The sequence below is a fragment of the Callospermophilus lateralis genome, chromosome 4 (genome assembly GCF_048772815.1).
Source record: "Callospermophilus lateralis isolate mCalLat2 chromosome 4, mCalLat2.hap1, whole genome shotgun sequence".
Classification (NCBI taxonomy): Eukaryota; Metazoa; Chordata; class Mammalia; order Rodentia; family Sciuridae; genus Callospermophilus; species Callospermophilus lateralis.
Genome location: NC_135308.1, coordinates 52623241 through 52636161, shown reverse-complemented (window position 1 = coordinate 52636161; position 12921 = coordinate 52623241). Strand labels below are relative to the sequence as shown.

The following is a 12921-nucleotide window of genomic DNA, read 5'->3' as shown; positions in this document are numbered from 1 at the left end:
GTATGGGTGTGAGTATGGAGAGGTCTGCCAGGCTCTGCCCCTTAAAGCCTGGAGGCTGGTGGAGGCGGCAGGCAACCTGGCCAGGAAAGTGTTGTTCATCTTAGGCCAGCTTGTTAGTCCAGAGTGAAGTAACTGGAAAAGTGCAAGCGAAGAAGAAAGCAAGATGAGTAGACCTCTGCTGCAGCCAGCTGGGCTAGTACAGTTCCTTCTGCTGTGGCTGCTGTTGACCCCGGTACCTGTGGCCAGGGTCGAGGCAAGGAGATCCAGAGCCTTGCTGCCCTGCCCCGTGGTCTGCGAGCCGACGCGCTGTCCCCCGCTGCCCACCTGTTCCGCGGGGACAACACCAGTGCTCGACCGCTGCCGTTGCTGCCGCGTCTGTGCTGCAGCTGAGGGCGAAGCCTGCGGCGGGGCTCGTGGCCTGCCCTGCGGCCCTGGGCTGAAATGTGGCGCGCCCTTCAGCCAGGAGTACGTCGGTGGCCCCTGGCTGGGCACCTGCGGCTGCCCGGCGACAGGGGCGGCGGTGTGCGGCAGCGACGGGCGCACCTATGCCAGTATGTGCGCGCTCCGCGCAGAGAACCGCGCCGCGCGTCTCCGTGGCGCGCTCCCAGCTGTGCCGGTGCAGAAAGGGTACTGCGGGGATCCAGGTGAGCGCAAGGACAAATTTTGATTTGTCCAGCAAATCCAAATCCAGCGGGCAGATCTTTTTTTTTTTTTTTTTTTTTTGTACTAGGGATTGAACCCAGGAGTGTCCCAACTCGGAACACTTTTTTTCTTCTTCCTCTGTTGCCCTGGCTGTTGTCGAACTCCTGGGCTCAAACGATTCTCCCACCTCAGTCTTCGGAGTAGCTGGGATAAGAGTCGTGTGCCACCGCCCCGGCTACCGACCCACCAACGCCCGGTTTTCTTGGGGAACTGCGGGTAGCACCCTCGGGCGTACTAGGCAAGTGCTCTACCACTGAGCAATACCCCAATCCTTGAATTTAAACATAATTATTCATTCCCTCGTTTCAATCACACAGTCCGCGTGCGGCTCACTGTTTTATTTGCCCCAGGGATTCAACTTTTTTTTGTTTGTTTCTGATTTTCTTTCCTCCTTAATAGGTGTCTCTTTACCAGTTACCACGCGGTTTCTCCCCATTCGCCTTTTGAATACTGTCTTCCCTTTGTAATTATTTTCCAACTGGTGTGACAGGTCTGGCTCTCTTGAGGTGTTGGTGTTATGGGGCCGCAGTCCACAGGCAGAGTGGGAAGCCTGAGGAGAGGGAGGGGACGGAAAGAGAACAAGGGAAGAGGATAATGGATGGGAAGATATGAATGAGATATTACACCTGATATTGTAGGGGAGCCAGGCTCCCTCTGCCCCAAGCACGGAGCATTTCTTCACAGGGACCAGAAGCGCAGGCAGGGTCCGAAGCAAATACAACTTCATCGCCGAGGTGGTGGAGAAGGTGGCGCCATCTGTGGTTCACCTGCAGCTGTTTCGCAGGTAAAAGACACAGGACAATCAATTACCCAATACTGCTTCCCACTGCCTTACCTACTCTAGGGCCTTTACAAGCATCATTGAATCTTAAACCAACCAACCAACCAAACAAACAAAAACCACTGTGAGGAAACCGAGGTGCAGGGGATGGAACTCAGTGGCAGAGTGCTTGCTTAGCATGTAGTAAGGCCCTGGGTTCCATCTGCAGCACCTCAAAACAAACAAATAAACAAACAAAACAAACAACAACAACAAAAATAAAACAACAACAACAACAAAAATCTGTTCAAAGCTATTTAGATGAGAAGCAGAGGCAAAGGACACAAGGATTCTGGCCTCCAAATCTGAGCTATTTCTGCATACTCGGGTGCCTGAGGTTTCTTTCTCCCTCATGCCCCAAAGATAAAATTTGAAGCCAGTAGGAATCTTGGTGTGATCTTGCCCAACCCCATCACTTGCATGCAAGGAAATCCAAATCCAGGAAATCCAAATCCAAATCCAGTGGGCAGTTTTTGTTTTGTTTTGTTTTGTTTTTTTGTTTTTTTGGTACCAGGGATTGAACCCAGGAGCATTTAAGCACCAAGCCATATCCCCAGACTTTTAAAATATTTCATTGAAATACAGAGTCCAGCCATGGTGCAAAGCCAGTTTCAGCCATTTAGCGTGGCCCTAAGCAAGTTAGTAAGATCCTGTCTTTAAATAAAATTCAGAAAAGAGCTGTGGATATGGCTCCGTGGTTAAGTGCCACTGGGTTCAATCCCCAGTATGGGCGGGGGAGACAGGGTCCTGCTAAGTTGCTGAGGCTGGTTTTGAACTTGTGATCCTCCTGCCTCAGCCTCTGAAGCTGCTGGGATTACAGGCATGTGCCACTATGCCTGGCCTGAGGAAAAAATTTATCTTATGCCACAAGGCTAATTTGTAGTGAAAACTAAGCCAGAACCAGAACCATTGGATTCCCTACCTGCCTGAGTTCTTGAATCTGTGGCAATATATCCCCACAATATTAGGATTAGGTTTGGCTTCTTTGCAGCAGAGGACTCACAGAGTGCTGCACTGACCAGCTCTGAAGAAGGGAGCAGTGCCTCAGAGAAAAGGGGAGTTGGAACCAGCTTTCAGTCATGTTCACCAAAGATGGCCAGGGCAGGATACATACAGTTCATTTACATGTGGAGAAGATGAAAACTGACAGGGAAAAGTAAAATGTCTGAGGAAATGGAGATGGAGATAGGTTTAATAAATGTCAGGTTCCCATGATTCACAGATGGCGGCTGGAGTCCCTGAGCTTCCTGCCCTTGGCTTATATTGTTGTCTTATGGAGACAGGTCACCTCTCAGCGGCAAGGAAATGCCTGCATCCAGTGGCTCTGGGTTCATAGTGTCTGAGGATGGGCTCATTGTTACCAATGCTCATGTCCTCACTAACCAGCATCGGATCCAGGTGGAGCTTCAGAGTGGGGTCCAGTATGAAGCCACTGTCAAAGACATTGACCATAAGTTGGATCTTGCACTGATTAAGATTGAGCCAAATGTAAGTATTTAGAAGCCAAGTCAGAGTCTGCGTATTTTCTTCTATTTGCTGATATATTGTTTCCCTTGCTCACATACTACATTCTTTTCTATCTAGTATATGCTTTTTTCCTGTCTTTCACTCCCTCTTTTGTTTATTTTCTTCCATACCTGTGTGTACATCTCTGATAATCTATATTAATTAGCTGTCATTCTCTCTCCTGTGACTTTTCTTCAGCAGATGCTGCTTCTGGGAAAATAATTTTTCTGTTTATGATACCAGAAATTATTGCAATTGGCTCAAAGCTGCTAAGGCAGGCTTTGAGGTCCTTGCTACTCAAAGAGTGGTGTATATCCTAAAAGCATCAACATGTCATCTGAGAACATTTAAACGTTTTTAATATTTATTTTTCAATTGTAGTTGGACACAATACCTTTATTTTACTTATTTATTTTTATGTGGTGCTGAGGATCGAACCCAGGGTCTCTCATGTGTTAGGTGAGCGCTCTACCAATGAGCCACAACCCCAGCCCAGAACATTTAAACTTTAAAAAAAATTTAATTTTGAGACAGGGTCTTGCTAAATTGCTGAGGCTGACCTCCAACTTGGAATCCTCTTGCTTCAGTTTCCCAGATAGCTAGGATTACAGGCATGGGTCCCTGTGCCTGGCCAAAAATGCTTTTGATAAGATCCCCTGGGGGATATTACAGTTTGAGAATTGCTGTTCTGGGTGATCTCCTTCTTGTTGGTGGCTTAGTCACTGTACACAGTTGAGCTGGAATGGTGCTAAGTGCATTGTTAATGTCCGTTCATGTTGATCAGTTGCTTCGCTGGTGGTTTACTAATTGTGATTTCTATGAAATAATAATCTCAGAGATGATTCTGATCATCTTAACAAATAAGAGCTTGGTGTTTTTTGGACTTTGAGAAAGAAGTATATAAGGCAGTCATAGAACTTGTATGAGAGGGTACTTCTTAGATAAGGGCCAAAATGACAAAGATGGTGTCATTGGTGAGCTATATGCAAACATTGGTTGATTCTGGTTTGGATTTGTTCTTTACCCTTTCTGTCCTCCTCGGCCCTCGTCACCTATGTGCAGACTGACCTCCCTGTGTTGCTGCTGGGAAGATCATCTGACCTTCGGGCTGGAGAATTTGTGGTGGCCTTGGGCAGCCCATTTTCTCTACAGAACACGGTGACGGCAGGGATTGTCAGCACCACACAGCGAGGGGGCAAAGAGCTGGGGCTGAAGGACTCAGACATGGACTACATACAGACTGATGCCATCATTAATGTAAGTCACTTAGGAAGTCTAGTCTCAGCGCAAAAGACACTGGTAGTATATAGTGAGAAGACTTCAGAGCAACCTCTTTTCCCTTTGGCCTTTTGGTATGCTAAGAGGTCAGTTAGACTCTAGGAGAGGAATGGAATGCTTGTGTTGTTAGAGTTGAGCCTGTTGGAGTGATAATTAGCATTCATACTATCAGATGGTCTCTCAGGGTTGGACACAAAGGCCAACACTACTGTAGTGTGTGGAGTCCTTTAGCTATTGGTCTTCACCTATACTTACTTCATTATTGGGGATGATGGGTGACACGATTTTGCCTGCCTTGGCAGAACAGGAGCTCACTAGAGCAGGCTGCTTCTGATAAGCTTCTTTAGGGACTATGTATAAATGTCATGGAGAACTATATTCATTGGCTTTACTGATAGTTTTTTTCAACTTCTGTCTTTAGCATGGAAACTCTGGGGGACCTTTGGTGAACTTGGTAAGTGGCCGTTTTTCTTGCTGCTTCATATTTCTTCCTAACTTTCAAAAACTTTCCAAATTCTATGATGCAAATTTGGGAGCTACTCGTGTGTAGAGAGTTGTGGAAAAATGCTTTTCTATTCTTGGATTTAAGTAAATGGTTAGGAAAACATTAAATATCTATGATGGATTTATCATCCTGGTGTGTGATCTCATCCCACCATAAGCACCAGGGTTTTGGCTATGCTTACTTTGAAGGAAATGTTTCCTCTTCCACATGCTTTCTGTTTTCATTAGATAGTTACCAAAAGCCTGGATTTATACCAAAGGATCAACCGTGCTATGTAATGTGTATTTTTCAAGACTCACCTGGTGCATATGAAGAGCTGTTCCTCATATAAAAATACTAATTATAAAATGTGCTCTGTCCAGGTGTTTAGTCTTGACCTGCTTATTGATGACAAAAAAGTGCCAACCAGAATCCATTGTTCTGTTATGAATTTCTTTCTTAAATTTTATGAAGTATCTCTAGTGGAAATGCCAGGGTTTTTAATTGCTCAAATACATGTGAAAATATAACTGAATACAATGCAGTTTGACTCATGCTTTCTAAGTCCCTTGGAACTGATTGCTTTTGCTTATTCTTTATATATTACATTTGCTTTTAAGAGAATTAACTGTATGTGAAATGGTTGGGCACTGTTTACTTATAACATTGTAATTTTGGGGGCCTGCCTTCTCCATTAAACAAAGAGTTCACTAGGCTAAGGATGAAATACACTGGCCATGCTCCAGACCTATTGAATTACAATCTGTATGTTCCTACAATCAAAAATCTCTTTTTTATCTTTGCCATTACAAACAAGGGCTAAAGGATGAGAAAGTGAATGAAGAGGAAAGTAGTTTCTTTCATTTCTTTTTGGTACTGGGAATTAAACCCAGGATGCTTTACCACTGAGCTAAACCCCTAGTCATTTTTACTTTTTATTCTGAGACAGGGTCTCACTAAATTGCTGAGGGTTTCACTAAGTTGCTGAGGCTGGCCTTGAATTTGCAATCCCCCTGCCTCAACCTCCCAAGCTGCCAGATTTACATGCATGTTCCATGGGGCCCGGCAAGAGGAAAATATTTTTAAAATATTTTTGTTAGTTGTTGATTGACCTTTATTTATTTATACATGATGCTGAGAATCGAATCCAGTGCTTCACACATGCCAGGCAAGTGCACTACCACTGAGCCACAGCTCCAGCCCGAAAGTATTTTCTACTTTGTAACTTTAGTTGAGCAGACATTTGTTCACTAAGATCAGTTTTGCTAATTCTTCTGAATGTTGCTGAATATCCAACAGCTTTTTGTCTTTTTCCATGTTTATTTTTAGTTTCACTTAAGTAATAAAAAGGCAAATACTCCTTGTCTTCTTGTGTCAAAATCCAAAGTGTGGCTCACTTTTAAGAATCAATGTAATTTACTGAAGAAAAAAATGAGCTCAAGATAAATAAAGAGAGAAAGAAGTCATCAGCGGCTTTGACACTTTGATCAGGAAGCAGTAACTTTTACCCCAGTACACCTCCCCTCCCTTCTCTGTCCTATTGCACTAATTGCCATGTAAAGTAACATACTCTCTATTGAAGACATGCAAATTTCCTCTCAACTCTGCTTCTGATCCTAAGTGACTACTTCCCCCGCCCGCCACACATGCGCTCTCCTGATTTTTGCACTGTTCAGTTTGCAAAGCTTCATGACTGAATGATGTCCCCTTCCTTGCCAGGATGGTGATGTGATTGGCATAAACACCCTGAAAGTGACTGCAGGAATCTCTTTTGCGATTCCCTCAGATCGAATCAGACAGTTCTTGGCAGACTATCACGAGCGCCAGTTGAAAGGTGAAGGTAGTTGGGCTTTTTTTGTTCCCTCTTGCTTTTTAGGAACTCAGCCTCTAATGGAGATTGCCATTTGAGTTCTACATGCTGGATCATCAGTTCTCAGAGCTTATAATGGTGGGTTGGGTGGCCGTATTGGGGGACTAGGCACAAAACCAAGTGTGAGGTGTACCCAAAGGCACTTGAATTGAAACCCATGGGCTGGAGGTGGGGAGGGGAAACGTTCTCTGAAGCATGTATTTCACAGCAGGCAGTGTGCAAGGGCAGCTATAATAGCAGAAATTCTGGAATTTGGGTGTCTTTAAGCTCTGCCAAAAGAAAAGAAGTTTTGTTAGTCACACATTACAATTTTCCTTTCTAGGAAAAGCTCCTTTGCAGAAGAAATATCTGGGTCTGCGAATGCTGCCCCTCACTCTGAAGTAAGCATGAGTTTGACCACATCTGGGTTATTTCTCAGAGGCAAAAGCCATAGCTGGATAGTCTTAATAGGAAAGTAAAAACATTTGGACTTCAGTGAGTGTACTCCTGTGACCAGAGGGTCTATTTGTCATAGGGTATGTGTCTGCCTCAGCGGTGTATCAGCGTTCACTGTTCTCTCCCTGGGGCTGTATTAGATCATGCTCAGTGATTCTAGGCTTTAGCATGGAGGATTGGACAGCACCCAGGGGAGAATGATCATGATTGGAAGGGATTCTTGTGGGTGCCTGTGAACCTTAAGCAGACAGAGTACCTACTAAGAGTTCCAGGTTTGTATTAGGGCTCAGCAGATGATGTCATTGTTTGCTAACCTTGTCACTTCTAGCCTTCTTCAAGAAATGAAAAGGCAAAATCCAGATTTCCCTGATGTGAGTTCTGGGGTTTTTGTGTATGAAGTAATTCAAGGAACAGCTGCTGAAAGGTAAGCAAATTGCAGGCCTTTGTTTTTTTTTTTTTTTTTTTTTTTAATAGTGCTGAGGGATTGAACCCAGGGACTTGTACATGCAAGGCAAGCACTCTCTCAAAAGCTATATCCTCAGCCTTTGTATGTTATATTTAGATGTGTGTCATGGCAAAGGCATGTGAGATTTTAGACTTGCTCTAATACTGTGGCCACAACCTACACATCGTGTGTGTTGAACATCTGAAATGTGGCCACTGTGAATCAGGAACTAAATTTAAAATTTATTTAATTTTAATTGACATGAAAAGTGAAAGATCCCAGAAGCAGTATAATACACACACACACACACACACGTGTATTATATATGTTTTAGAAAGACAATATTTCATTTTATTTACTATATTCTGTAAGATATTATTATTCTATAATGGCATATTAAGCATGTGTTGTTTGGGTGGATTTAAAAAACTTTCCTGTAACTCAGAGTATAGAATACCTATCAAAAATTTTAAAGTATTTATTACACGTTAAAATGATAATTTTTTAGGTGTACTGAGTTAAATAGGAGACACCCAATTTGCTTAAACCTTTTTTTTAAATGTAGCTACTAGAAAATATAAAATGATGTGGTTTGCATTATGTTTCTATTGGAAAGTGCTATTATGAGTTAATAACCTTTGTTTAAATTAATTTTCCTAGGAATTATCAAATCTTCTCCCCCCCCTCCCCAGGTTCTAGGCAAGAATTCTACCACTGAGCTACATTCCTGGCCCTCAAATCTACTCTTTCAATGTTAATAGTTATGGGGCTGGAGTTGTAGCTCAGTGGTAGAGTGCCTGCCTAGCATGAGTGAGGCATTGGGCTTGACTGGAGGCACTGGGTTTGATCCTCAGCACTGCATAAATATAAATAAATAAAAAATAAAGATATTGTGCCCACCTACAACTAAAAAAAGTTAAAAAATCAATATTTATGGGCAGGTGTTGTGGTTCAGCGGTAGAGTGCTCGCCTAGCACATGCAAAGCGCTGGGTTCAATCCCCAGCACCACATAAAAATAAATAAATAAAATGAAGGTATTGTGTCCAATTACAACTAAAAAAAAGTTTAAAAAATCAATATTAATTAATAACAATGAACTCTTAGAGTATTAAGTAATTAATAAGTATTAGGTATTTATGACAATCAACTAATGGTAATTAAATAGTTTAAATAGTTAAATAATTAACTATCAGTTGATAAGAACGGGAAGAATCCAGAGTGTTAAAGGTCTTCCTACATATCATAGGTTTTTAAAAAACACCTTTTTGTTTGGACTCTAGATGGCAGTATGAGAGGCCAGTGCTGAAATCTGCATCTCAAATCAATGGTTAGAACAGTCCCCCAGAGAAGGTTCTCCAGCTGGTTTCATTGTGGGACTATTAATATTAGGAAAGAGGTGGCTTTTCCTACAAGTATTATTCTCCTGGTCTAGCATGTCTACATAACCTCTTCCTCACTGTTTTTATTTATTTATTTAAACATTTATTTTTTAGTTTTCGGTGGACACAACATCTTTATTTTATGTGGTGCTGAGGATCGAACCCAGGGCCGCACGCGCACTATGGCTTGAGCAACATCCCCAGCCTGACTGTTTTTATTTTTTAAGTGCTCAGAAATCTGTTTAGACTATCAACTCTTTTATAGGGGGAAAATTCATCCATACTAACCTTCAGCATGGCTAAATGCTAGGTCATGTGTTACTAAATCTGGTTTGTCACAGGCCTTAATAGACTTTCCTCATTGCTGCTCTGCTCTTACTTCCTTATTTTAAACTTCTGGTCCAGGGCCAAAGAGTCTCCTTTTAGCTTTCTAAGTTGTTGCTACTCAAAATGTGGTCTGATCATTACCCTAAGTACATGCATAAAGACACGAATGGTGTGACTATACCTTGTGTATAACCAGAGATATGAAAAACTGTGTTCTATATGTGTAATATGAATTGCAATGCATTTGGCTGTCATATACAACAAATTAGAATAAAAAATATGGTCTGAAACCAGTGGCAATTAGAATCAGCTGGAGCCAGTAAGAAAGGAATAATCACAGCTGCACCCTCCAGCCACTGAACCTCCTGCATTTTCTCTCTTTCACCTCTTCCTTCTTTCTCCTCCCACCCTGGGTTCCCTGCTGAAAATCAAATCTAGGGTCTTTAGCAAGCCAAGAACATACTATTTTACAGTCAGAATCTGCATTTTAAACCTGCATTTTAATCCCTAGATGATTTGTATGTATGTTAGAAGTAAGAATTATTGCTAGAAATCCCTGATAAGTGGAAATCCCTCCTTTCTGGCTTTCCCCTACTTATACCTAATAATAATAATAATAATAATAATAATAGTTACAGTAATAACAGCTGGCACTTAGGAAGCATTTACTACATCTCATTCACTTTAGTATGTTTTGTGTGTGCATATATATTGTGTGTGTGCATATATTCATTTAAAGTGTTTTGTGTATGTGTGTGTGTGTGTATATATATATATATATATATATATATATAAAATTTATTTATATATTTATCTATTTATTTTGAGATGGAGTAGAGTCTCACTATGTTGCCCAGCCTGGACTCAAACTGCTGGGTTCTGATGATCCTCCCACATCAGCCTCCTGAATGGCTGTGACTATAGGTGCATACCATTGTCCCCACCTTAAAGTGTTTTTTACATACTTGTTTGACCCCCCAGTAGTTTTATGATATGGGTATTATTTTACAGGGAAGTAAGTAGCTGTGGTACATAGATGTTGATTAACAGTTAAACAATAGGTCAGAGAGCTGGGAGGTGGACTCTGGCTTAACCCCTTTATTATACTGTTTTTGTGGCTGCTATTCTCTTTCTTGAGTGATTTAGTGGCAAGAAGATACCTTTTTCAAGTCTGAAAGACCCAGGATCAAATACTACTTTAGACTCTTAGAAGTTGTGTGATATGGGGAAGGCCATTTATCCTGTTTTTGAGCTTAGTTCTTCACATTTGGTGCATAATAGACACTATAATAACTCACAGGTTTCTTTCTTCTTTTCTCACTCACAGAACTTTTATGAATTAAGTTCCTCTTTCTTTGTGCACGTGGCCCAAGTTATTCCCCTAAACTGTTCTTGCTCTTAAGGTTTAAAGCGTTTCTTCAAATCCTCATGCTTTAAATTTCCTCTTTTCTTCTTCTTCTTTTTTTTTTTTTTTTTGGTATTGGGAATTGAATCCAGGGCCATGCAGATGCTAAGCACATAATTTACCACTGACCTATACCCCCAGGCCCCAGCCCTTCCTATTTTCTTTTTAAGTTTCACATATTTTGGTAATCTTTCTACATTGTCATTTTATCTTGTGCTCCCCATTAATTCTTTAATCTCCATTCTCTTAGTTATGTCTTCAGGAGTCATTTGATGTCCCTCTTTCAGTTTATTTTAACCTTTAAGGCAGATCACAAGCCTGGCTACATATTTACTGCAGTTTTGTATTGGGAGCTGTTCTTTATTTCTAGAATATATATTCTGTGTGAAGCATATATGTTGGAAACCGAATACAATCACAGCTTTGGGGAAAAGGAGCTTAGACCCCAAAGTTTAATATTTAGACTTGGAAGTTTGACTGGCTTTTGATTTACTGAAGCAGAACTTCTATAAGGCAGCTCAGCATACTCTCCATCCATAAACTGTGAACTGTTCAAATTGAACTGATTGGAGTACAACTGTGGTGAAAATTGTGTTGCCTGGTCTTTGCACTTTTGCTAGTGAGAGTAGGAATGTGCTTGAGGTGAAAAGAAGTCAAGAAATGCATAGAAATTAAAAGCTAAACTCTCCATTCCAAATCAAATTTGATATATGAGAGTAGCAAACTTACTACCCTGTTTCTGATGGACTATTAATTTTCTAAAGGTAAATGGGATTGTTGTCTTCCAAGTGATTTTTGCAAGACATGTCACAGAAGTTCCTTCATATTTGGAAGGATTAAGTTATTTCTAGTTTCCTGGTTTATATGTTTAGTGTAAGCAAAATTGTACTGCTGTAAGAGAGACATTACATTCTAGATGGAGACAAGTAAAACTCATATTTTCACGCTTTTTTCTTTCTTTTTTCCCAGCTCAGGGTTGAGAGACCATGATATAATTGTCAGCATAAATGGGCAACCTGTTACAACCACAGCGGATGTCATAGAAGCTGTTAAGGACAATGATTCCCTTTCCATCATTGTGCGTCGGGGAAGTCAAACCTTATTCTTGACAGTAACACCTGAAATAATCAATTAAGTTTCTTGCTTTAAAGAGGGATTATTTAACAAAACCTATATTTTATTACCCAAAGAAGTGCCAAAAATGGCAGGGGATTTTAGGATCTCTTTTTTATAAAGAAAAATGGATACTTTAAACACACACACACAGCCTGAGATCATTAGGTTGGGGGTGCTGTTCTGCTATAAAGGCTTCCTAAGCCAAGTGGAAGGTGGCTATGGTGCCAGGAAATCTGGGGAGCTAATGGGAATGATAGGAAACAACTAAAAAATAGGCAGTTTCTAATAAACCTTGATGCAGGGACACTTGAGTATTTTAAACTTTCATTATAGCCACAAACTAGATATTACACAAACTTTACCAAATACGAAAAAACTGCCTGAATCCAGGTGTGAAAGTAATCACATATTTAATGACATTCCTTTCTTTACTCAACCAATTTTCTAGGTTATATCATATTTGGCCATGGCTTATGGATAAAGGAGGGGCATTACTTAGAAGTCAAATTGAAACTGATTATGGCAGATTATCACACAGAATATTACTAATGACTCTCAAATTATCACTCTAGCAGTACAAATAACTTTAGTCTCCAATAGCATTTCTGACTCTGAGAAGAGCTTCTTTCATGAAATAGCTTCTTCAATAATTTGCAGACTTAGTTTTTTATTCAAGTTCTTCCTTGCCACGTTAATGATTTCTAGTCTTAGCATTGCAAATATTTGTAAAAAAAAAAAATAAAGTGTGAGATGAGGTAGGATATAAGTCTTAAAGTGATATCTTCTTTTGGGTAATGTTTTCAGATTTCCCTGAAAATGATTGTTTTTTTTTTTTTTTTTTTTTTTTTTGTGTGTGTGTGATGCTGAAGATTTAACCCAGGGATTCATGCATGCTAGGCAATTAAGCTAAAACCTGAGCCCAGAAATTATATTTTGCATATGGCATCCTTAAATTTTATGCAAAATTTTACATGTATCTGTGTTCTTTTGAGGATGGGTCCAGTTTCTTCAAGATCCACAATTAAAAAAATACTGCCATAGGGTACAGAGATTATGAATTGAGGGTATGCAAATTATTACTATTGTAAGCAAAGTTAAGGCAGTATGACACAGAACATTAAAGACAACAAAATAATCTGTTTGAATATTTTAT

General features: G+C 40.7%; 1 protein-coding gene across 1 annotated transcript; it reads left to right on the top strand.

Annotated features, from left to right (window-relative positions):
• Nucleotides 1-163: 163 nt before the first annotated feature.
• Nucleotides 164-11829, top strand: Htra4 (HtrA serine peptidase 4). The gene is made up of 9 exons (XM_076852480.1): nt 164-644; nt 1387-1486; nt 2806-3010; nt 4091-4285; nt 4728-4760; nt 6510-6624; nt 6983-7040; nt 7424-7519; nt 11622-11829. Exons 1-9 carry the CDS (start codon nt 164-166, stop codon nt 11785-11787), a joined length of 1449 nt encoding a protein of 482 aa, XP_076708595.1. The 3' UTR covers nt 11788-11829.
• The last annotated feature ends 1092 nt before the right edge of the window (nt 11830-12921 follow it).